Source organism: Lepidochelys kempii, chromosome 6 (assembly GCF_965140285.1).
Source record: "Lepidochelys kempii isolate rLepKem1 chromosome 6, rLepKem1.hap1, whole genome shotgun sequence".
NCBI classification, from domain to species: Eukaryota; Metazoa; Chordata; order Testudines; family Cheloniidae; genus Lepidochelys; species Lepidochelys kempii.
In genome coordinates this window covers 74,576,617-74,602,884 of record NC_136385.1, presented here as the reverse complement: position 1 = coordinate 74,602,884, position 26,268 = coordinate 74,576,617, and the positions used below count along the sequence as shown (strand labels likewise).

The following is a 26,268-nucleotide window of genomic DNA, read 5'->3' as shown; positions in this document are numbered from 1 at the left end:
CTGGCAAAACAGACAATGTTTGAATAGACATAGATCTATGACCCACCGTTTCTATTTGTCTCTCCAGGTCAGGGTTGATGTGCAAAGGCGTTATTGTGAGGAAGCTTGAATTGCCGCTGTCTGTAATGTATCTCTTCTGTGCATAAACAGAGGGTTTTGGTGCCCAAAGCTGTCACTGATTCTGGGCCATTATCTTTGCTGCTACTTTTTATTCATTTTCATAAAAAAACAGTGATCTGTTAAAATCATTTGCCCCTATATGGCATGGTTGTATAACATAGCTATAATGTATAACATCAAGGTACATTTCACTTACTTCAATTATCAATCTTCCTCTTACACTAACTGTAAGAACAAGTTGATCTTGACAATTATTTGATCACAGAGTGCTGTATCTAGGCATTAAAGATACAATGAAAAAATGCATTTAATCTTTTAAAACTTAGTGATGGTATTTTGTTACGTTAGAGCAGAAATACAAAGAGCATGTCAATATATTAAATGGCATAGCGATTCTCTAGTTTAATTAGTCTTTTCATAATTAATAAAATAAAGACTGACCAAATATGTGTAGGTTCAAATGCTGGAGAGTTACCTCTCTGCAAATTCAGTGAAAGACAACCACATTCCAAATTAATCCTTTAATTTAAAACAGAGAGAGAGAAAACACTGTGTTTAACTGAGATTTTGATTGTCTAAATTGTTGTTTTATACTCTGCCCCACTTCTCTACTATTACTTTTTAACTATATTAAACTATATTAACAAGTGCAAGTGGCCAAACCTAAGCAGTGAAAATGCAAAAAAAATTATTAGTTATTTGATTGTAGAAATCTAATCAGCCATGCCAGGGGGTTTAATTGGCCAGTGATCAGATGAACTGATAGTCTGTCTTATTCCATCTGATAATTGCATCTGTAATAGGTGATGAGCCTATTCAAACTTACTTTTCTTTGTTTCCACAGTATATTTATGTAGATTTTTTAGATTTAGCAGTCTCATTAAACTCATTAAAATGTTAAATTACCATTTGGTAGGTGAAATCCTTCGAGAAGGAACGGCAGACGGAGAAAAGGATTGTAGAGTCTGATCTAATAGAACACCTGGCCCAGAAACTGAAGACTAAAGTCTGTGATGAAAGAAGTAACAGGTAGCTGCATAAATAGTGAACAGGAGTAGTCAAATTAAAGGTCATTTCATAAATCAAATTAAATATAGTCTTTCAAAATAAGACTTCAGTTGAGGTTTCTATTAAATTGATTTTTAATTAAAATTACCATTGAGAGAGATTTGCCAAATTCCTTTTTGAAAAAGAAGGAAAATAATTTGATGGTATGACTTCTGTTATGTCTTGAGATTTGCCAAAGGCAACTGAAAGTAACATTTTGAAGTATTCTTCCTACTCCTTTACAGATTTAGGGCCAGATTTTCAGCTGGGCTTCTATGTGAGCAAAATTGTTCTAACTTGCAACATGTGAGCATACCTGCCTGAACTTTGATACTACTTATTAATTGTATCGCAGTAACACCCATGAGCCCCTCTTGTGGACCAGGACCTTATTGTGCTCGGTGCCATACAAACACAGAACAAAAGAGTTCCCTGCCCCAAAAAGCTTACAGTAAAATCCTTGCATTTATTAGAATCATTCAAGTACGCACATGAGCGTGTGAAAGTAGAAACGCAGACTGAATAATCAGGTCTTTACTTTTATACTATCACGGATGTACATGCAATTATCAAAAGATTGGCCTTCAGTATTATTCTTGAATAGCTTTGCAAAATGTAGCTCTGTAATAGGAAATTTCCATACTAGGACGCATTTGAAGAAAAGTCCAGCTATGTGGGTGTTTTTTTAACAATTTGATTTGCAAGAAAAGCTCTGCCTTTCCCCTGCTACTCATCTCCTCCTGCTTGATCAGGCCATGAAGTCCAACTATTTTCCCTGTTTGACATTCATTTATTGAAGTTAATATGACTGTTATGTCACAGAAGCAACATTATATGATTGAGAAACCTGGTGTCTAAAATATTTCCCATTTACAATTAGTGAAAGTAGCAAGGAAAGTTTTGCTATTTACTTATGATTGCTGAAGACAGGTTTTTTTTTTAATTAACAAGTTTAATTGTATGTTGGCATGTCTTAACTAATCAAAAATACAGGATTTAATTTGGAAATATTTGTAAGCTGAAAATCTCCATTACATTTTTTTCAGCTAATTGGCGTGAAAAGAATACAGAATACCTTTGTATGTGAAAGTTTGCTAACAGTTGCTTCCATTACTGCACTGCTTTTACATTATTATGTGTCTATTTTTATAACTGTTTTTGTTTGCTTGCTTTTAGAGAAACTTCAGATAATCTCTCAGTACAAAATCTAAAAGGATCATTTGCTAATACTTCAGGTATATAATCACTAATTCTAGGCTAAAATTGACTGTTTTTGTATACAATAAACATTCTTTGCAATAAAGTAGTATATATTTTAATCACATTACAAGAATCACTATAAACAAACCACAAATGTCTTTCCGTACAACTTTTACCTGGCTAGAGTGATTTTTTTCTAATCTCAAATGCTGTGTCTAAAATTTGAAAAGTTTAAATTACATTTTCCTATAAAATGCAGAAGTCATTTTATAATAAACTTACAAGGAACATGCAACCATTTTGCTTGGCCCACCCGTCAAAATGTTCACAAGGCACAGAGGACTGACTGAATAAACTAAAACTTTGTTTACAGTAGACATTTCTGATTCTTTAGCTGGAAGTGGCTATCTTGCTGCAAAGTGATGTGACCTATAATGCGGACAGTGCAGAAAGCTAATGAAGGACACACTCAACCAGGTTCCATCCTGTTTTTTTCTGTTGGTTTAAGAATCAGAAGATTTTGCAGGATGAGTCCCTTTAAATTGCAGCCACAAAAATTACACAATTGCTTCAATAGCACAGATCAGAGTAGTAAATAAGTCTTGACTCATTAAGATTAGTGGGGGTTAATTTTGTTTAAAACAGGATATATCATGCTTGTTTATGTGAAGAAAGAATACATTCTCAAACTGTTTGCATTTTAGGTTTATTTGAACCACATGGAACTTCTGTAGTGCCAAATGTGAGTGTCATAGCTCCTGAAAAATTGCCTGCCAGTGTCAGACGGCGTTATGAAACTCAGGTATACGTCGTTCTTTTTTCTTTCAGTTTTGGTTTGAATTTTTTTTTTCTGCCTGCATGTAGCTGTAATATCATGATCACAGATGGTTTGTCCTGCAGGATCTGTGCCTTGTTTAGTCTGCAGAATGGACAGTGAATGAGGCAAAGGGTTACAAGAAGGGGAAAATGGATTTTTCCATGGGTGTAAAGCATTGAAATGAGACCCAGGGAGACCAGTTCTTGGCTCTAACACAGACTTCCCACATGATTTGGGGCAAGGCTCTCATAATGCGTGTGTACAGGAGATCTCAGTGAAGACTCTATGGGGAACCCTAATTCTGGCACTTCCTGACTTTTGAGTGCTTAAGAAAATGTTAAAGTTACAAGTTAAACATAGATTTTGTATTTAATGTGTATGCAGTGGACTCAAATGTATGCCCGCTATAGTCTAACGTTTCATTATGTCCTCAAGCTCGGCGGTGCAAGCAAAAGTTTTCCAACATGATGCATACAAACAGTGTCCCACTTTGCCTAAAACAGAATGTTTAGTGGTTTAATGTTAGACCACTGTATGAAAGAGAGATGGAGTTTTCCTCACTTGGATGCTAACAATGTACCAAACATAAGAAAAAAAAGAATAGGCTCCAATCCAAAGAGGATAGAAAATTCAGGATTTACTGGCTTCCAAAATATTTGGATTGTATGATGGGATCTAACTTTCTTTCCATAGCAGCAAAACCCATTTTTTATGCAAGAATGCAACAATTTTTATAGATTGCTGGATTCTCATGCTGCTCCAGAGAGGAGACAGTAGTGTAATGTAATGGGACTGAATGCACCAGCAGTTCAATATACTATTGCCCAAAATGCAGCCATCTCCTCTGAACTGCAGAGGAGCTACAGTGTATTCCAGGACTGCCTTCTGTGATTCTACTGCCAGTCTCTGATTAAAGTGGTGTCTTCTCTTATCTTTGTGAAAGGTGGCCTCCACTAGTGCCCATGAACACATAACTTTGACTCTGTCTAGGGAAATTCATAATCATGTGTTAATTCTGCCTAACCTCAGTCCTAATATCATCTCTCCTACCACTATACTCATAACTGGCAAAAATACTTCATAAATGGGCATGAGCCCTGTGCTCATTCTCCTGACATTAATATAAGATGCCCACATATTCCTCGTTAACAATTGACTGTCTGGAATATCAAAGTTAATTATCGAGAATTAAATGTTATGTTTCTTGAAACAGAATACAAAGGTTCCCAACTTCCGTGAAACAGGAGAAATTTGTATACAACTTTTATCCACTATTAATTTTAATTTGCAGGTACAAACAAGACTCCAGACGTTCATTACTAATCTGCAACAGAAAACCAGTGAGATTGAAATTTTAGCTGTAAGTCTGTTTGCTGACGCCTAAATGAAATGCAAATGCTTGGTCATTCGAGTCTTTAATGTTAATTGCTAGCAAGGTAGCTGTCACCAGCCATAATCTCAAATTTTAGAATTGGCAATTGTAACCAAATTTTGAAATTTATTGTAAAATAAAACCCACACAATGTTTAGCTAGTATATTGAGAAATGCTTCCTGCTGTATGAATTGAGACTGCTACATATAGTAAAATGTTGACATTTTAACTACTTGCACCTCTAACTCCTGTATGGTGGTGGATTTAATAGTAATTTGTTGCTGCAGCTTATCACTATAAAGCACATTTAAATGTTACTTTTTGGGTTCCCTGTCAACACTTTCTGAAGAGGTTAACTACAGTGTATCTTTCCTATGTGCCCTTTAGAAATAAGCATGTTTACCTTTTTTGAAATTAAGGGAAGACTTTCCATGTACACAGATGAGCTCTGCCAAACATAACTTGTCTTCGGAAATGCCTAAAATTCTGATGCAGTCCAAATGTGTTTGCAAAACTTCTTTATAAATTAGAGATTAAATGTTGACCCCTTTTTTGAGAACAGAGATCTTCACATGGCCAGAATGATGACAGGAATAGAACTGGAAAAAGAAGTTACTTTTACTTGTTAAACTATATAACATTTGATTCCTTGACATTGACCTCTTTGCCCTGCTATTTTTGCAGGTAGATCTGTCAAAAGAAACTATAATACACTTCTTGTCACTAGAGGTAAGCAATTTAGAGTAAGTTGTGTATATGTAATCTGGATTTAACAGTAGGTTTTCAAAGATTTAAAGTTAATGAGGTGAAATTGTCCTTACTGAGGTCAATGGTGAAATTCTCACCCAGTTTTTCTTTTAAAGAGTTTAAGAAAGGCTAAAAAATTCTGTACAGACAGAAAGGGTTTAGAATAAGCCTTGAAAACTCCATTTGCCAAATGCACAAGTAGGAAACGTTTCCTCTTGAGCTGGTGGAGTCCTTCGTCAACAATTTTTGCAGAATTTGAGCTTTCGTTTTAAATAAAGAAAAGGTTTTTAGCCTTTGTTCATGAAGATACCCTGGTGAATGTGAACAGAGCAGTGCTGTCTTGAGCTGTGGCTGCTTTTGGGTTTCTCAGGCAGCAGCCATTGAAATTAACATGATTCTGATTAGTTTTATGGTTACTGCTCAGAACTCTGTGTTTAATGTGAGTTTTGTTCTGCTGTAGCATGGGAGTGCACCGCAGCAAAGGTGTGTGATGGAGTTCTTAGAGAGGGAGGGTGACCCAAACAGCATAAGATGAGGAACTGAGTCAATAAGCAAAAACCTTATCCCCATTCCTCAATGCTGTTGGGAAGTTGAGTTGAGGATATATTATGGTACTGTGGACTTCCCCTACAAGTCAGAAGACTCTGAAGTAGTGGGAGAGAAAGGGGTGGCTTAAAATTTGGCAGACATCTACTACACAGAAGTTAATATGAAAGACATTGATCCTAAACACAGTCTAGGGATAGCATCCTGAGAGAAATCCCATCAGTACCCCCTCTCTCTCACCAGCTTGGGGGGTTGGAGCTGGACCTCCCTGGTGGAGCCCTACTTGTCTTTCATATCTACCTCTCAGTGGCAGTCCTCTGGCAATTAGTTATCAGATAAACTTCTGAAAATTTGGTGTTTTTTAAACATGCATGAGCGGCAGTAATTGAAATAATGTGTTTTAAAATGTTTAATGAGCCTATCTGTCAAAATACTGTAGATGCCTTAGAAAATGAAACCACATCAAACAGTACCTACTTATATTGAAATAAATCATAAATCAGGGGTAGCGTTAGAATTGATTAGCAGAACATGCAAAAGGCTTCAGCAAAATGCACTTTGGCTGTGCTGAATCTAGCACATGAGCCTCATGCTAAATTGATGCTCTGGTCTGGGTGTTTATTCTGTAGTGCAACCTGCTCGGGAGACTAGAGAACTGCAACGATTCTTGTAAATTTGCATATCACCTGAAGAAGGGTACTGGGGGAACTTATTTTTGAGTCAGGAAATTGATAAATGTTAATAGGAGTGTAAAGTACATACATAAAATCAAGTAATGCTCACATAAAGATGCTCATAGGAAGTTAAATTAGCCACAAAATTGCGTTAAGTAGCCAAAATACTGGAAATCAAAGAAACCTCAAAATTATGTTCATATCAAATATGCTTTTTAATATCAGTTCAGAAGGGAAAAAGCCCATCCTGTGGCAGAGGGGACCAAAGAATGCTCTGGTGCATGTACATGTGAAAGAACACGGGTGGGACAGGAGGATGCAAGTGTTTCTACAATGGTGATAACTCTGCAGAGGAAAAGTGGGCCACTTCAGCCTTCCCAGCATGCTGCTGCTGTCGTACTGTAGGAGGGAGAAGCTGATCACCAGCAGCCTCCTTACAAAGATCTCTGTTTATAACAGAGTCAGTTGTACATGCAGTTTTGTGCATTTTGTTTCAAGAAGCTAGTTCTTTGGTAGGTTAAGAAATAGAGTATTGCTATTCTGTCTGCATGACCTTCAGAAAAGTGAACCCTCCCCACAGTGACACGGTTTTTCTTTCCTAATGAAATGTAATATATACGAAAATTCCTCGTCCCTTTTCCTTACAGTATGATGGAGATGAGCAAGCCTTTTACACGACTGTAAAACAACTGATGTCACGATTGCCAAAGCAGAGATACCTACAAGCTGTCTGTGATGAAATTTACAGTATCAAAATAGAAAAGAGGTAAATATATTTGTTGCAGCACCTACGGTAATTGGAACAATTGAGCTGTTCCACAGATTTGAACTGTGGTAAATAGGCTGCTGTACATATTCTCTAGAGAAAGGCAAAGAAGGCACCCTCCTGAAAAGTGTCTTACTCCATATAAATATTTCCTAAAATTGCTCCAGTTTATCTTAAGGTGAACACACTCGACTGGTCCTCTTGTCTCCATTTGTATAGTCTTAAGGTGTGACCTAACGTTCAGCTGAACACCACAATGTATACAACTATAAATAAGTATGTAACTGAGCTGTGGGATATGCAAATTCTTGAGAGAGATGTTAGCCCACATTTAATCATCACATTTTCCTCTCTGGGTAATTTACACATTTGGCTTTTGGCAGCATAACTAGTAACAGATTTAGACAGATGTGGGTTCTGATAGCTGGGAATCTTTGTTCTCTTATGTCAGTTGTGCAGAATTTCCCTTCTGACAGACTGACTTGGACTTCAGAACTCTTGAGTATCCATGGCTCCCACAGATTTTGGTGGAAGCTGTGGGTATTTGGCGTAGCTGAACAGGCTAAGGACCTTTTTAAACAAACTCTTTCCATTTATATATAGTAAAACCTATCTTAAAATACCCTCAGCATAAATGCAGAAAAGAAATCTGTAGATGAAAAAAATAATTCAGAACTCAAAAAATCTAGTTTAGCTTTTCGCTAACCATTTCATTCTCTTAAGAATTGAATGTTTCAAAGTTAAATAACTTTTTGTGCATTTTGTTGAGAGCCACTCTTCCCCCTCCACCATGAGAGCAGTGTTCAGTTAACTTTGGTGAGCCATTCAATGGGACTAGAATTTGACTTTCTAATAATAGTGCCTTTCACTACTGGAGATATCAAACACTTTAGAAAACAATGAAACACACACCAATCATGCATTAACAGTGCAGACCAATTCCAGTATTCCTCAACAGCTTACAAAGCTTTGAATACTAAAACCCAGTGACTGCACTCTCTCCTTTAGCAGGAGACTTCCAGAGGATCTTCTGTTAAAAGTTCTGCGCTCAACCTCCACTTTATCTGAGAAGAAAAAACTAAATTTGAGGCAGAATCTTAACTATATTAAAGTTGTGTAGAGGTGCTCCTAACTTGATTCTTTGCCACTTAACTGCTACTGAAAGCCAATTTAATAGTGTTTAAGCTACTGTAGAATGAGAAGTTTTATCAATCCTAACCTAGCCCTTTTAAGTTCAGGTGTTTTTTCAACACACACACTAACCCTTTCACAAATATTCAGCAGTTTCTATGAGGCAGTATTCTTTGAAATGCTGACATTCCATAAATTATATGCTACCTGTCCCCAATGATGGTGCATATTGTTCTATGTAAGACAGTCCCTTGTATGGTCAAAGTTAAATCTCTCCCCCATTCTGCCTAAGTGGAAGAAAATTAAATAATTCTCTGTTCTAGAATTCAAAGTCTTAGTCATCTGGACATGTTAAGGGATGGAGGTAATTGTTGTTTAGGGTAGCAAAAAGAGGTATAATAAAGAAAGGGTTGAAATTAGAAGTAAAAATTTAGGCTAAATTTTAGGAAAAGCTTTGACAGTGATGTGTATTCAGGGAAATTATAGAAGTACCATTACTTGGATCCTTTTAAAATAAGTGGACATAGCACAAGAAAAAATATTTAGAACAATCCTGCATTTACAGCAGGATTTACTAATGATGTACAATAAGATCTTTCCCATCTCTAATCTCTTAAGAGAATTCAGAGGCCATACTCTAAGACGTTGTCTCTAGAAATTACTATTTTTGGAGGGTTTAGAATGAATTACTCTGTTCTCTTGGCGGTAAACTCTAACACTGTCCTTTTTCCTCTACAGAATTCCTGTGCTTATCCTGTACTCTTATCGAGATGACTACTACAAAATTCTGTTTTAGCTCTAAAGAGGCATCTGTTGGTGGGATGCTTAAATAGCATGTGACTACCAAAAGATACATAATCTGAAACCAAAACCATCAAATAATTGTTGCACATTCATTATGACCTTTGATATAGGAACATATACTTCGTGAAATTTCAGTAAGCTGTGATATAAAGAGACTCAGGCAATTACTGCCTTTATTTTTTTAGTGTGTAGTGGCCAGCTTCATACTTTGCATTTTTATATGTAAAACTTATTAAAAGTGTCATTAAAAAAGTTCAAAATAAATGTTAAAGGGTCATGTTTCTTAATGCACAGTCAGGTTACTGAAAGACATACCTTACACTTGTAAACTTTTTTTCTTGTAATAGTATTTGCTTGCACAGTATCAATGTTAAGCAAGGAAAATGGATGGGAAAGTGAAACTGACTCAGCAAAAGAACTGCAGAGCTGTTCCAGAATGTCTATAATTTGCAGCTACCTTGCTACAGCCTACTGAATAGTACTATAACTTCAAATAGCTTTTTAAAAAGAAATTTAAACTAAGGAGCCAGTGTTTTTCAAATATGTATAGCATTAATCATCAGTATATGGGATGAAAACCCCCTGAATGTTCTTACTCAACTGTGATCTTAAAATAAGGGGTCTTACAATCCCCTTATATAGCATATTCAGATGGTGAAGGATCAAGAATCAATAGGAATTAATTTTACAACACTAATATAAAACAGATCTTTTTGGAATGGAGGACACATTTGCTTTGAAAATAAATACCATTGTGTCTCAACAGCTTAAATACAGAGGGAAAACAAAATCAGGGGGAAGAGGGAGAGAGAGTTTTAGGAATTATTTTTAAAAGTAAAGAAAGGTATAAGCAACCTTAACTCCCCCTGCCCCCTTTGCTCTTCCTCTATATGGCCACAGTGACAGCCTCTTCTCTCAGTTCTGGTATCTGGCTGCAGGGAGGACCAGTTTCAGGGCAAGTCTTAGCCAAGAGCATACTCAGTACAGACAGCAGCATATTTAGGGAATTTTGCTAACATGCCTCTAAGCATGGGCCACTGGCGATTTTTAGAGGCTTATTAATTGACAGCCCTAGTTATCACAGTTGTAATTGCACTGTTAAATGAAATACCAATTGAAATGTATTAGATATTTTGGATGTTTTCCTACATATATTGATTTCAATTACAACGCAAATATAAAGTGAGCAATGTACACATTGTATTCTATATATTTGCACTGAAAAACAGTATTTTTCAATTCACCTAATACAAGTACTGAAGTGCAATCTCTTTATCATGAAAGTTGAACTGCAATATGTAGAATTGGGAACAAAAATAACTGCATTCAAAAATAAAACACAAAACTGGAGCCCACAAGTCCACTCAGTCCTACTTGTTCAGCCACTCGCTAAGACAAGTTTGTTTACATTTATGGGAAACAATGCTGCGCTCTTCTTATTTACAGTATCACCGGAAAGCGAGAAGAGGCGTTGACATGGCACTTTTGTAGCCAGCATTACAAGGTATTTACGTGTCAGTGATGCTAAACATTCATATGCCCCTTCGTGCTTCAGTCACAATTCCAGAGGATATACTTCCATGCTGATGACGCTTGTTAAAAAAAAAAAAAGTGTTAAATTTGTGACTGAACTCCTGGGGGGAAAACTGTATGTCCCCTGCTCTGTTTTACCCTCATTCTGCCGTACATTTCATGTTATAGCAGTCTCGGATGATGACCCAGCACATGTTCATTTTAAGAACACTTTCACTGCAGATTGACTAAATGCAAAGTAGGTACCAATGTGACACTTCTAAAGATAGCTACAGCACTCAAACCAAGGTTTAAGAATCTGAAGTGCCTTTGAAAATTCGAGGGGGACGAGGTGTGGAGCATGCTTTCAGAAGTCTTAAAAGAGCAACCCTCCAATGCAGAAACTATAGAACCCGAACCACCAAAAAAGAAAATCAACCTTTGCTGGTAGCATCTGACTCAGATGATGAAAATGAACATGCATCAGTTTGGACTGCTATCGAGCAGAACCCATTATCAGCATGGATGCAAGTCCTCTGGAATTGTGACTGAAACATGAAGGGGCATACGAATGTTTAGCATCACTGGCACGTAAATACCTTGCAATGCTGGCTACAAAAGTGCCATGCGAACGTCAGTTCTCACTTTCCGGTGATATTGTAAATAAGAGGGCAGCATTATTTCCCATAAATGTAAACAAACTTGTTTGTCTTAGCAATTGGCTGAACAAGAAGTAGAACTGAATGGACTTGTAGGCTCAAGTTTTACATTGGTTGTTTTTGTATGCTGTTGTTCCCAATTCTACATTAAGTTCAACTTTCATGATAAAGAGATTGCACTACAGTACTAGTATTTTTCAGTTCACCTAATACAATTTGTTTTTTACACTGCAAATATTTGTAATCAAAAACCATATAAAGTATACAGTGCTCACTTTATATTTATGTTGTAAGTGAAATCAATATATTTGAAAATGTAGAAAACATCCAAAAATATTTAAATAAATGGTATTCTATTACTGTTTAACAGCACGATTAATTGCTTGACAGGCCTACTATAACCCAATCAAGGTGGGGTGAAATTTCTCCAGGACACTAAAAGACACCTCTCTGATCCCCACCACCTGCAAAATTTCAAGTCCTTACTCCAAACTATGGAGGTGCTAAAACTGTTCTATTGAGAAACTAAGACTCTTTCCTAAACCTCAGTTTTGGAAACAGCTAAACTGTGTTAGCTGTAACTTCCCCCACCAAAAACAACAAAAAAAAGGACGGTCCAAGCAGAAACCCAACATGGAAAATTCAAGCCCAAAAGGTTAGCAATGTTAAGTGAGAACAGGATCTTAGGATAGAAAGGTTTAGGCAATCCTAACTTCTTTGATTGTAAGCTCTGGTCCACAACTGGGGCTCCTAAGTGGGATAATAATATAGACATTCATACCAGTTCCCCTTATAATTACGGGTACAACTTTATTTAGAGGATTGCTTAACTTTGTCTTTTGTTGGGGGGGGGAGGAGAGGGCAGGGGTTTCTGCCACACAAAAGTCCAGCAGCTCTCCCCATTCTGAGAGTTTAACTGACCCTAGCACAGGTATAAGTGCGTTCCATCCATGATGATAGATTTTCAACAAATACAGTGCCTTTATTTAAGCTGCTTATGGTATGCCATCTTAGTCCTGTACTCAAATTAACTTCCCCGTGCTGTTGTCTCTCTGCCCCTTTATTACATAGCTAGCCTTAGTATGACCAGGGGCGGCTCTACCAATTTTGCTGCCCCAAGCAGTCACCACCGAATTGCCGCCGTGGGACACAGACTGCTGCCCCAGCACCTGCTTAGAAAGCTGGTGTCTGGAGCCGGCCCCGAGTATGACCCTCCTACATGCTGCTATCAACCTTTACCTTCAGCAAAGAGTGACTAGAGGAATTACCTTCCACTTACTCCTGGGGAGGGGCCACTAGTGGTTTAGAACAGAAATTATAGACAGCACAGAATGCTACAAGAAAATTCCATACCTATTTATACAAGTACAAAAGGTCACTATGTATGTTCAGGAGTAGGGGTTCTAACGCCTGTATCCCCTACTTGTAAGTAGTACAAGACCTATGTGACTGGTGGCTTGGATCCCCACTGCAAACATGGACTAATGTATGATCAGACTAATCATTCACTAAAGACCAATACAATTACAGTAGTCATTTCAACCAAATGCACTTCTGATTGTTTAATAGGAATAAGTAAACATTACCTTTTCACAACAAAGCATCAAGAGATACTATATTTACAATATAACCATTCAAAGTAAGATGCACCAAATCCCTGAACACATTCATAAGAATGAGACTTTTAGTAAAACAGTCATTGCAATTGTAACATGTGAAGCTCTAGGACTTGCTTTTTTTTTTTTTGTCATGACCTCTTAACCTCCAATCACTTCTAGAAGCTAAATTAATAGAAAAAAAAAAGGCAATGTTCCCACTAATTCTCAACTTCCCTACTTAGTTTACATGGGGCTTATCTACAGAATTAGGCTTTCATTCACTACTTAAGATCTATTCTTTGCCCTTGTGACCACCCACTGCATCCCCCAAAACAGTTTACACTGACCATCCTGTGTAACAACACAGCAGCTGAGAGTGAAGAGGTTTCAGTCTAATCTTGTGAATATTCCTGCCAAACAATCTACAGAAACCACCTTTTATTTTCATTTTATTTAAGTGCCGGTATTGTTCACATCTCAGTATTCTACAGCCAAAAGAAAGCATTGACTTAGGAAAAAATGGACTTTGAAGACTAGAATGCAAGCCTTGCAGTGATGGAAAGACATTCTGTTCCATCACTGGGTTGCTTTACTTTTCTTATTTTTGCTTTTCTTGTCTTTCTTCTTCAGGCCATCCATGTTAGCTCTCAACAGGTTAGAATAGGCCTGCAATCATGAAATAAACACCTTTAAGATTGACCAAATATTCAGAGGCAGTGCACTACAGTAAAAAATAAAAATTGTATAAAATCTCCATTTTAGATAACCTATATCTCCACACAGCTCTTTTACAGAATGTTCAAACTCATCAGGAAATCACCCTTTTCTTCCCCACAATGATACAAAAGAGTTAAATAAGATGCTTTGGAGAATTTCATGCAAATGGAGAGACCATATACTTACCAAGATATGGAGCTATACTTCCATTTGTTGTAAGCATCTGTCCTATAACTTTAAATATTTAACCAACCGACCCATTTAGAGATGGGAGAATGATCTGTAGCTTTCCATGGCTTATCCTAAATTATTGAATATTCTTCCTTACAATACAGAAGAACGAAAAAAGAGAACATAGGAAACTTACCATCTGGAATTTATTTACTTCCTTCGAGCTTACCTGTGAAAAGCAAATTTGGGCGTTAAGCTGAAATACTGGAAACATTTTATCCCAGGACTAAAAATTTCAATAGACATTTGCCTGTCAGTTAAACACCAGGTCCCACCTAGCCGCACTTATGTCTGATCAAGTGATCACATTGAAGAGTTGGCATCAAAATAGTTAGAGAGACCACGTGTGGAGGGATAACAGGAAAGTACTCTTGGTAACAGATCTAGTTTTTTGGAGGACGATTCTCCCCCCTACCACCACCAATTTAAGTCACAACTCGGTAAAAGAGTAGCATTTCCTCTCCAAATCTACACACTTTCAAACAGAGAATAAATCCTCAATGTGAAGTCCAAAGCCAATTAATTGTCTGCTTATTCCAGTGCCTTTCACTTCTGTTTATATTACAAACTAAGTTATCCTGGCTAGTTTTTCAACATAACATACTCTCTTCAGATTCCTTTTCATTCATTTGTGACATCCATTCAAGTTCTCCCACAGCACACTCAAACTCTCTCAGGAACACTGAGCCCCATATTTCCAGCATCCAAATGCCCACACTATCTTCATATGCCCAAGCTGTGGCTGCTCTCAGACCTGACACTGATGGTTTATCCACCACATGTAAAAATTCCAGATTGTTACATTAGCTAAAGTTGGCCTTCAGCCTGAATGATGCAGCCAATTATTTCAGGAACAAATGAGTTTACATGCTCTCTCTGACCCAGATTTGCTACTTACCACTGTGCTAATCTTCTTCTTCCCATCTGTTGCTCTCAGAAGACATTTGTTGTCCGCAGGCTCAAAACCTTCCACATGGCCCTTACGTGGAATGGGTTTTGTTCGACCATCATCTGTGTTGAAAACCAAAGGCATGTCATAATCTGTTTATCCAGATTTTATTAAAACGTTTTTTCCAAAATCTCAGTGCATCAAGAGGATGCCTGCCACCACCACCAACCTGTATACCCCTAGCTTGTATAGCAATTTGAAATCAAGACACCATATCAAAGATGTTCCTGAGGGGAGCATATGCCTCCCCTCAGGAACAGACAGTGAGCTATTTTGCTGGCCCAGTTCACCACCTCTCCACAGCATTTATAAATCTGAGAATAAAATTTCCATAATATCTCTATTTAAAAAGTTCCAATGAGAGCTTTTCAACATTTCATTGCAACGTTTACATTTCAAACAGCGCATCACTAACAATTTTAAAGTGAAACGACTTGACTTTTCTTTGTCTAAGCTGAGAGAAATGCAAAAACTATACAAGGAGCATAAATAGCAACAAGTGGATTTTTTAAACTCTCATTTAATGATAACGGTATTAGGAACAGAAGAACTTTGATTTAAACTGACAGTGTTCCTTTAATCCACTATAAAGGCACTGATACTTACATTTTTTCAGCGTTATGTAAACACTCCCGGAGGTTCTGCATTTTTGAAAAAGCCTTGTTAGTTCTGTCAAGAACTGTAAATGAAAGAAGAGACCCATCTCTGGTTAAGAACTACCACTGGAGGCTGGGGGGAGCAACAGACAGGAAAGTTTTCTGCTAGGTAGCAAATATTGCCATTCTCAATGTAATTAACAGCAGATGTCTCATTAAAGTAGCATTCTTACACCACAATGCTTCCCAACAACTTATACACGGAACTTGCATGGGTTAAACCAGTGCAGGTGTTGTCTGAAGAAAGCATTTATATAAAGCTTCCTTCACCCAGAAGACAGAGGGAGCTAAGCTATTTAAAGTAGCCCTGTTGGGAACACTGTTTTTATCTAACACAGACGTTCGTAGCATTCCTATTATCAGTACTATGTTCTTTTATAAAAGTTTATATTTTAAAAACCAGAGGAAGGCATTTCAGCTTGGTTGAGACTTTCTCGAGCGTTTGCAAATCACGCAGAACAGCAATTTGCTGCCACACGAGAACCTGAAAGTCAGGCCGACCCCACTACTGGCACTGGTCCCTGCTGAGTGCAATGCCGGGGAGCAACCAACCACGCAGATGGGGAAAGGGACACTAAGAGCAGGTCCGCAGCGCTACTGGACTCCAGCTGGCCAAGGTCCTTTCAAGCAACCGCTGCCCGCAACCAGACGCCGCCGAGAAGCCCCGGGCGTGTAGGCGAGGCCCGGAGCCCTGCCGGCCCCGGGGTTTATCGGCAGGGGACGGGACACCTTGCCCCGAGTAGTGTGCTCGGGTGGCCCCTCAGCGGCCCGGCCCGGCCCGGCCGCCCCAGCCCGGGGGGGGGGGGGGGCCGTAGGCGCCGCACGGGAGAGGCTCCGCTCCGGACAGGGGCCGAAGGGGGGCCCGGTGCGGCTCCCCGCGGCCTGCCCCGCACCTGCTCGCTCTCCAGCAGCACCATCGCGCCGGCCCCGCGCTGGGCTCGCCCGCCCCCGGAACCGGAAGAGCCGCTGCGAGCTCGCACCATCGAGCGCGGGGCGGGGCCGCGAAGCTGCTCCCAGCGGCCCCGCGCCACAGGGGGGGCGGCCAGCCGCGGCCGTGAGAGCGCCTGGGGGCGGGGCGGGGCGGGGCGGGGGGGCTGTGCGGCGGGGCGCCTCAGGGCGGGAGCCCGCGTGTGGGCCCCCTGGCGGGGACGGGCTGGGGCCGCCCCCCTGTGAGATGTCGGCGCTGCCCGCTGGCCTCTGTGTATCTGCAGGGTTCAGAGGAGCAGCCGTGTTAGTCTGTGTCCGCAAAAAGAAAAGGAGGACTTGGGGCACCTTAGAGACTAAGCAATGTATTTGAGCATGCGCTTTCCTGAGCTACAGCTCACTTCCTCGGATGCATGCAGTAGAAAATACAGTGGGGAGATTTTATATACGCAGAGAACATGAAACAAGGGGTGTTACCATACACACTGCCACCCGAGTGATCAGCTAAGGTGAGCTATTACCAGCAGTAGAGAAAAAAAACCTTTTGTGGTGATAATCAAGGTGGGCCATTTCCAGCAGTTGGTAGAAACCTCGGAGGAGCAGTGGGGGGTGGGGGAAATAAACGTGGGGAAATAGTTTTACTTTGTGTAATGACCCATCCACTCCCAGTCTCTATTCAAGCCTAAGTTAATTGCATCCAGTTTGCAAATTAATTCCAATTCAGCAGTCTCTTGTTGGAGCCCGTTTTTGAAGTTTTTTTGTTGAAATATTGCCACATTTAGGTCTGTAACCGAGTGACCAGAGAGATTGAAGTGTTCTCCAGCAATGCTCCTCTGTCATGTACATTGGCCAAACTGGACAGTCTCTACGTAACAGAATAAATGGACACAAATCAGACACCAAAAATTATAACATTCAAAAACCAGTTGGAGAACACTTCAATCTCTCGGGTTGCCAACCCTCTAGGATTGGCCTGGAGTCTCCAGGAATTAAAGAGTATGGCATGTGATGAAATCCCCAGGAATACAGCCACCCAAAACTGGCAACTCTCTAATACTAGATGCTTCACAGAAGGGTGCAGGAAATAAGCAGTTGTGACCAGGGTGGGCAAACTTTTTGGCCCAAGGGCCACATCGGAGTATGGAAATTGCATGGCAGCCCATGAGTGCTCACAAAATTGGGGGTGGGGTGCAGGGGGGGGTGAGGGCTCTGGCTGGGGGTGCAGGGTCTGGAGTGTGGCCAGAAATGAGGAGTTTGGGGGCAGGAGGTGGTCTCTGGGCTGGGCAGGGAGTTGGGGGGGTGGGACGGCAAGGGCGCCAGCTAGAAGTGCAGGCTCTGGGATGGGTCTAGGGATTTGGGATGTAGGAGGGTGCTCCAGGCTGGGACTGAGGGATTCAGAGGGCAGGAGGGGGATCAGGGCTGCAGCAGAGGGTTGGAGTGCGGGGGGTGAGGGCTCTGGCGTGGGGCTGGGGGATTTGGGGTGTAGAAGGGTGCTCCAGGCTGGGACCTAGGGGTTTGAAGAGCAGGATCTCGGGGTGCAGGCTCCAGGCGGTGCTTACCTCAAGCAGCTCCCAGAAGCAGCAGCTTGTCTCCCCTCCAGGTCCTATGCAGAGGCACAGCTAGGTGGCTCTGCACACTGCTCCTGCAGCTCCCATTGGCCACAGTTCACGGCCAATGGGAGCTGTGGGGGTGGCGTGTGGAGCCCCCTGGCTGCCCCTAAATGTAGGAGCAGGAGGTGGACATGCTGCTGCTTCTGGGAGCCACATGGAGCTGTGGCATGCGCATGCGGAGCAACTGCCAACCCCGCTTCCCAGCTAGAGCAGGGCAAGCCCCAGACCTTGCTCCCCAGCTGGAGCTTGAGGGTCGGATGAGGCCTGCAGGCTGTAGTTTGCCCACCTCTGAGTTATGACATAACCTCTTCCTACCGAAAGTTTCTAAGCCCTATAAAGTAGAGGTGGGTTATATTCTGAAGCATAAAGGATTGTATACTTCCCACAATTTTTAATAAGCTTTACTAAAGTAAGTTGAGATTCTCGGCATCCATATTAATCTCCAGTGAGTTTAGCCTTCTACCACTCCTCTGATGTAGGGAACCATTATTATTCCCGTTTGACAACTGGGGAAGCTGAGGCACAGAGGAGATGAGGGATTTGGCTAGCATCACTCAGCAAGTCTGTAGTGAGCTGGGAATTGAATGTAGATCTTCTGATTCCCAGTCCAGAACCCATGGTTTGAGTTGGGAGACAAAGGGGGACATAGACATCTCTTATGGTCGGGAGGAGAACACATTCAGAATGATTACATGAGTCAAGTGTAACTAATGAAATGTTATGTGAGTTTGCAAACATCCTGAAACAAAAGCTCTGAGAAGTGTGAACTACCCCACTTCATTTCATAATGACAATGTAAATGTCAGCATTGTTAACTATTTTAACTGCTGATGAAAACATGTAAGAAAGGAAAGGGATGATCATGTTACAAAGGTTTCGGAGTAACAGCCTTGTTAGTCTGTATTCGCAAAAAGAAAAGGAGTACTTGTGGCACCTTAGAGACTAACCAATTTATTTGAGCATAAGCTTTCGTGAGCTACAGCTCACTTCATCGGATGCATACTGTGGAAACTGCAGAAGACATTATATACACAGAGACCATGAAACAATACCTCCTCCCACCCCACTCTCCTGCTGGTAATAGCTTATCTAAAGTGATCACTCTCCTTACAATGTGTATGATAATCAAGGTGGGCCATTTCCAGCATAAATCCAAGTTTAACCAGAACGTCGGGTGGGGGGGGTAGGAAAAGACAAGGGGAAATAGGCTACCTTGCATAATGACTTAGTATCCAATTTGCAAATGAATTCCAATTCAGCAGTTTCTCGCTGGAGTCTGGATTTGAAGTTTTTTTGTTTTAAGATAGCGACCTTCATGTCTGTAATCGCGTGACCAGAGAGATTGAAGTGTTCTCCGACTGGTTTATGAATGTTATAATTCTTGACATCTGATTTGTGTCCATTTATTCTTTTACGTAGAGACTGTCCAGTTTGACCAATGTACATGGCAGAGGGGCATTGCTGGCACATGATGGCATATATCACATTGGTGGATGTGCAGGTGAACGACCCTCTGATAGTGTAGCTGATGTTATTAGGTCCTGTGATGGTGTCCCCTGAATAGATATGTAGGCACAGTTGGCAACGGGCTTTGTTGCAAGGATAGGTTCCTGGGTTAGTGGTTCTGTTGTGGGGTATGTGGTTGTTGGTGAATATTTGTTTCAGGTTGGGGGGCTGTCTGTAGGCAAGGACTGGCCTGTCTCCCAAGATTTGTGAGAGTGTTGGGTCATCCTTCAGGATAGGTTGTAGATCCTTAATAATGCGTTGGAGGGGTTTTAGTTGGGGGCTGAAGGTGACGGCTGGTGGCATTCTGTTATTTTCTTTGTTAGGCCTGTCCTGTAGTAGGTGACTTCTGGGAACTCTTCTGGCTCTATCAATCTGTTTCTTCACTTCCGCAGGTGGGTATTGTAGTTGTAAGAATGCTTGATAGAGATCTTGTAGGTGTTTCTCTCTGTCTGAGGGGTTGGAGCAAATGCGGTTGTATCGCAGAGCTTGGCTGTAGACGATGGATCGTGTGGTGTGGTCAGGGTGAAAGCTGGAGGCATGTAGGTAGGAATAGCGGTCAGTAGGTTTCCGGTATAGGGTGGTGTTTATGTGACCATTGTTTATTAGCACTGTAGTGTCCAGGAAGTGGATCTCTTGTGTGGACTGGACAAGGCTGAGGTTGATGGTGGGATGGAAATTGTTGAAATCATGGTGGAATTCCTCAAGGGCTTCTTTTCCATGGATCCAGATGATGAAGATGTCATCAATATAGCGCAAGTAGAGTAGGGGCATTAGGGGACAAGAGCTGAGGAAGCGTTGTTCTAAATCAGCCATAAAAATGTTGGCATACTGTGGGGCCATGCAGGTACCCATAGCAGTGCCGTTGATCTGAAGGTATACATTGTCCCCAAATGTAAAATAGTTATGGATAAGGACAAAGTCACAAAGTTCAGCCACCAGGTTAGCCGTGACATTATCGGGGATAGTGTTCTTGACGGCTTGTAGTCCATCTTTGTGTGGAATGTTGGTGTAGAGGGCTTCTCCATCCATAGTGGCCAGGATGGTGTTATCAGGAAGATCACCGATGGATTGTAGTTTCCTCAGGAAGTCAGTGGTGTCTCGAAGGTAGCTGGGAGTGCTGGTAGCGTAGGGCCTAAGGAGAGAGTCTACATAGCCAGACAATCCTGCTGTCAGGGAAGTGAGCTGTAGCTCACGAAAGCTTATGCTCAAATAAATTGGTTAGTCTCTAAGGTGCCACAAGTACTCCTTTTCACGTTACAAAGGTTTGCATAATGTATTGTGAGTGACCCCTCATTGGCACCACAAGTTATCCCCACTTATTTTTTTCTCCAGTGAAGGGAGCTAAACAAAGCCCAAGGAGCCTAGCAGAAGCCTTGGGTGCATTTTTGCACTGAAGGGCAGTTCAGACTGGAGCCCAGTAGAGCAAGTGCATTCATATTTACAATATGAGGGGATCAGTGCCAATACTGAACAACAATGGTGGGCATCTCATTCTGGCTTCTCAAGTGAGCAGCACTTGATGTATTCAGGAACTTGAAGAATACTACTTATCTTTTTCATTTCCAATTTTAATCTTCTCTGTGCCTTACCCACAATGCTGTTTTTCCTAACCCTGCTCTCCCCTGATCCCACTGCTAGCACCCATTTCCTTTCCAGTCTGAACTCTCCATATAAATGTTTCATCAAAAAGAGCTTCCTGAATGGACCAGTACATAAGACATTTATATTAGAGAGTCTACCTTGTCCCTGTAATATCCTGGGACCAACACAGCTATAACAACAAACAAGCATTCATATAAAGAAAAGGAGTACTTGTGGCACCTTAGAGACTAACCAGTTTATTTGAGCATAAGCTTTCGTGAGCTACAGCTCACTTCATCAGATGCATACTGTGGAAAATACAGAAGATGTTTTTATACACACAGACCATGAAAAAAATGAGTGTTTATCACTACAAAAGGTTTTTTCTCCCCCCAAAACCACTCTCCTGTTGGTAATAGCTTATCTAAAGTGATCACTCTCCTTACAATGTGTATGATAATCAAGGTGGGCCATTTCCAGCACAAATCCAGGTTTTCTCATAGAAGATTAGGGTTGGAAGGGACCAAGCCCCTACTCAAAGCAGGACCAACCCCAACTAAATCATCCCAGCCAGGGCTTTGTCAAGCCGGGCCCCAAAAACCTCCAAGGATGGAGACCCCCACCAGCTCCCCAGGTAACCCACTCCAGTGCTCTACCACCCTCCTAGTGAAACAGTTCCTCCCAACATGCAACCCAGACTCCTCCCACTGCAACCTGAGACCACCACTCCCTGCTCCGCCACCCCTGAGAACAGCCCAGCTCCATCCTCCCAGGAACCCCTCCTCAGGTAGCCCAAGGCTACCACCAAATCCCTCCTCACTCTTCTCCTCTGCAGACCAAACAAGCCCAGTTCCCTCAGCCTCCCCCAACAAGCCACGTGCCCCAGCTAATGCTAATTGCCACTAAAGGACATAAAATCCTGCCTGACACGACACTTTCTCTGAAGTGCTATGGAAAGGATTTTGGGTTATGTCTGAGAATGACTGATTATAGTTTCAGGGAATGACAAATGTAACTTCAGAATATGAAAAGGATAAGACTCTTAGCCTTGTACAATAAAAGGCTAAGTGAAAACAAAGTGTATTAGGATGGAGAGAAAGGGCACTTTCCATCCATAATACTTGTAGTTCTTGACTAAGGTCAAAATTCTGAAGAGTGGAAATTTCCTGTCAGTCCTACACAGTTCAGCTATAATTGTAGGGTTTTGTGCAGGAAGTGAAATTTGATCTAGTGCTTTTTCATATTTCTAACAAAGCTCAGATACTGACAAACTTTGTCTTTTGCTCTTCATGGGCCTGACAGAACGAATACTGAGGAAATGATTCTTCACCAATGCATGAAAGAAAAAAAAAAAAGCATGCCAAATATTTTAGCTCAGTAGATGGATAAACCTCTGAGTGTACAGTCCCATACCCAGAAATGAAGTTTCCTCTAGGGTCAGCACTTAATTTTTTAATGGTAAAATGATCCAAGCTGTTCTCATGAGAAAAAAAACTACACAACAGTGCCTTAGAGAGTTATAGGTAGAGCTCTACCAAATTCGTGCCCATGAAAAACGCGTCACAGACTGTGAAATCTGGTCTCCCTCCCCACCCACGTGAAATCTGGTCTTGTGTGTTTTTACCCTATACTGTACAGATTTCATGGTGGAGACCATCATTTCTCAAATTTGGGGGTCCTGACCCAAAAGGGAGTTCTAGGAGGGGTCACAAGGTTATTTTAGGGGGTGGTCACAGTATTTCCCCCTTACTTCTGCGCTGCCTTCAAAGCAGGGTGGCCGGAAAGCGGCAGTTGCTGAGTGAGGGCCCAGCTCTTCAGGCAGCAGCCTGGAAATAAGGGTGGCAATACCATACCATACCATCCTTACTTCTGCACTACTGCTGGTGGTGGCCCTGCCTTCAGAGCTGGGCTCCAAACCAGCAGCCACCATTCTCCAGCTGCACAGCTCTGAAGGCAGCACCGCCGCCGCCAGCAGCACAGAAGTAAGGTTAGCAGTACCAGAACCCAACGCACCACCACCACCACACACACACACACACGCCTTGCAACCCCTCACTCCCCACCCCCAACTCCTTTTTGAGTCAGGACCCCTACAATTACAACACCATGAAATTTCAGATTTAAATAGCTGAAATCATGAAATTTACGATTTTTAAAATCCTATGACTGTGAAATTGACCCAAATGGAATGTGAATTTGGTAGGGCCCTAGTTATGGGTCAATAAATGTTAGAGAATTGATCTTTTTCAGCACCTATTATCAGTTGCAGTCTGTCTGCAGATTGCCTCAGAAGCAGTAGAGGGTGCTATGACTGCACAGACAAAATAGATCAACAGTGTGGGCCTGAAGTACAAGTGAAGAAATATATGAGAGAGACAGGAAATCGCAGCAGTGGCAAGGCTCAGATGAAATCTATCACACTATACAATTCACTCATTTATGTTGCTGGTTTCAAGGTAATGCAACCACTCTTTCATGGATTTCTGATGTTGAAGGGTCCCCAGTCCCAGTCTCTTTTCAACTGTTATATTTACCAGAAGGAAAAAATATTTTCTAAGTCTTTTGAGTACAGGTTTTCTAATGGGACATCATCATCATAATCAGTAGTAGTAGTACTAGCCAAAGCCCCATTGTGTTATTACCATCATCATCATGGCAAATTTCAAAGGGATGCAGCCTCCTTGCAGATTGAGTGCCACCCAGATGGATCTCTAGCTAGGTCCTCGAGACAATCTCGCTGGATGTTCAGTCTACATCTGGCATTGGCAATCTTACTGCACTACCGAAGCTTTTGGTGACTATGTTATCACTGGCTGCATAGCAGCATGACTTAGTAAACTGAACACGCTTCATATTTCATTGATCTTTCATCCTAATAACTTGTCCGTACAAAGAAAGCCACTGAAACCGAATCAGCGTTGATGGAGGCAGTTGGTGAGTTCAGTTACATGTATCCTCATTGCTGATCTTGGCCTGCCATTTAACATGGAGCAGCTGATGAAGATGACAAGAATCACAAACAGAAGCACAAATCTGGTACTCTTCAGTTTTCCTCAGCACCCAAGTTTCACAGAGGTACAGTAAAGTTGGTATAACTGTGGTTCTATAGAGCCACAGCTTTGTAGCAAGCTTGATACCACAATATCACCACAGAGGCCACAGAAGGGCCTGAAATATGGCAGCAGCTACTGCTAAACGAGCAGCCACATCTTTTGAGCATCCTTCAGGACTGTCTATGGTGCTTCCCAAGTATTGATAAGTATCCCATCCAGACAGGTTAATACTGCACTGGTTGTAATTTGGAGTTAGAAACTGCTTGATGGTAATGGTGAGGGACTTAATTTTATCTGGACCAAATCATGCTGCTTCTTGCCCAACCAGAGTTGCTATTAGCTACAGCGATTCACCAAACTGAGCCAATTAGACAATATCATCAACATATTTCATATTTGAAATGTCAAAGCATAATGGTATTCAGCTTAGTACAACTTACACCTGTCTCCTTGAGCTTATTCATCAACCAATCAATGCCAATATTGAACAACAGTGGTGACAGGACACATCCTTGCCGAACTCCCATGGAAACAGGAAACCATGCCATGTATTTGCCATTGACGCAAACAAACTCTGTTCCATTATTGAGCTCTTCTGTCAATGGCATTGTTTTCTCATGGTGCTAGACACTGTACAAATATATAACAAAGTGATGGCCCCAGCCGTAAAGAGCTTACAATCTAAGTATAAGACAAGAGAAAACAGAGGGAGCACAAGGAAATAGTGACACAGCTGGTCATCATGATAAGCAGCAGTCACAGCACCTCAGATGCCTAACCATTGTGAGAGACATTCATAGAATCATAAGAGGAGAATTTCAACCAGGAATTTGAAGGGAGTCACTGTGATAGCCTGATGGATTTTTATGGGGAGCTCGTTCCATGCATAAGGAATAACATGGAAAAAGGTGCAGCAGTGCTCTCGCATTTGTAGTGCCGGTCCATGGAAAATTGTCCAGTAGTTGCATACTGCATGTATTGATGAAAGAGAAAAACAGAAATGGAAAAAACACAGCAATTACAATATATATCCTTTTGGAAATGTCTGTGATCATGGACACTGGGAGAAAAGAGAAGCCCATTTCCATACAGGCCTGGTAACAGAGATTAAGAATGGTCTTTTGGCCAAAGCATTGCACTGGGATTTAGGAGTATCCACTCCTAAATCAGTGGATACTGAAATCTATCCCCAATGTTTATGACTTCGGATAAGTCACTTATCTTCCCAGTACCTATCAGTGCCCCTACCTAAAAAATGGAGATAATTACACTTCCCTTCTTCACAAGGTTGTTTTGAAGGTAAATTCATTAATGTTTATGGAATGCTCAGAGGATACAAGCTCCATAGAAGGGATTTTTTTGCCCACAGTTCTCTCATCCTGCCACAAGGAGCCACTGCTGTAACTGCCAGAATTTGCCTTTCTGCTCCCTTGCTGCCCCTACACTAAGTCAGTGATTCTCAAACAGGGGTACGTGTACCACTGCGGATACACAGAGGTCTTCCAGGGGGTATATCCACTCATCTAGATATTTGCCTAGTTTTACAACAGGCTACATAAAAAATACTAGCAAAGTCAGTACAAAGCTAAAATTTGATACAGACAATGACTGGTTTATACTGCTCCATATGCAGTACTAAACACTGAATGTAAGCACAATATTTATATTCCAATTGATTTATTTTATAATTATATGAAAATGAGAAAATATGCAATTTGTCAGTAATAGTGCACTGTGACACTTTTGTATTTTTATGTTTGATTTTGTAAGCAAGTAATTTTTAAGTGAGGTGAAACTTGGGGGTACGCAAGACAAAGCAGCAGACTCCTGAAAGCGGTACAGTAGTCTGGAAAGGTTGAGAACCACTGCTCTAAGGTTTCAGTGAAATCTCAGAGTGTTACCAGACCCCATCAACCTTAAGCAAAGAAAGCAACTTCCCTGAGGGCAGTTAGGGAGACAGGAAGGAGGAACACAAGGGGAAAAACAACCAAGGGGCATGGGGAGAAAGGAAGAAATAGTGAGATCCGGAGACAAGGAAAAGAAAGAT

At 41.2% G+C, this 26,268-nt stretch overlaps 2 protein-coding genes across 5 annotated transcripts in view; one reads left to right on the top strand and one right to left on the bottom strand.

Annotated features, from left to right (window-relative positions):
* Positions 1–9,489, top strand: part of EIF2AK4 (eukaryotic translation initiation factor 2 alpha kinase 4) — a 73,060-nt gene extending 63,571 nt beyond the window's left edge. For 3 of the 4 annotated variants that reach the window (XM_073348812.1, XM_073348810.1, XM_073348813.1), the window contains 7 exons: positions 1,037–1,149; positions 2,344–2,402; positions 3,072–3,169; positions 4,476–4,544; positions 5,242–5,286; positions 7,172–7,290; positions 9,160–9,489. In XM_073348812.1, coding sequence (XP_073204913.1) covers positions 1,037–1,149; positions 2,344–2,402; positions 3,072–3,169; positions 4,476–4,544; positions 5,242–5,286; positions 7,172–7,290; positions 9,160–9,217 — 561 coding nt within the window. In that variant the 3' untranslated portion in view covers positions 9,218–9,489. Of the gene's footprint in view, positions 1–67; positions 96–1,036; positions 1,150–2,343; positions 2,403–3,071; positions 3,170–4,475; positions 4,545–5,241; positions 5,287–7,171; positions 7,291–9,159 lie in introns of those variants that run through there. The other variant, XR_012159469.1, reaches the window with a different exon arrangement.
* A 3,454-nt stretch (positions 9,490–12,943) lies between these two features.
* On the bottom strand, positions 12,944–16,548 carry SRP14 (signal recognition particle 14). The gene is made up of 5 exons (XM_073348809.1): positions 16,441–16,548; positions 15,498–15,570; positions 14,841–14,953; positions 14,079–14,111; positions 12,944–13,660 (listed from the first exon to the last, which is right to left on the bottom strand). The coding sequence occupies exons 1-5, from the start codon at positions 16,528–16,530 to the stop codon at positions 13,571–13,573; spliced, it is 399 nt and encodes a 132-aa protein (XP_073204910.1). The 5' UTR covers positions 16,531–16,548; the 3' UTR covers positions 12,944–13,570.
* Between the last annotated feature and the right edge of the window lie 9,720 nt (positions 16,549–26,268).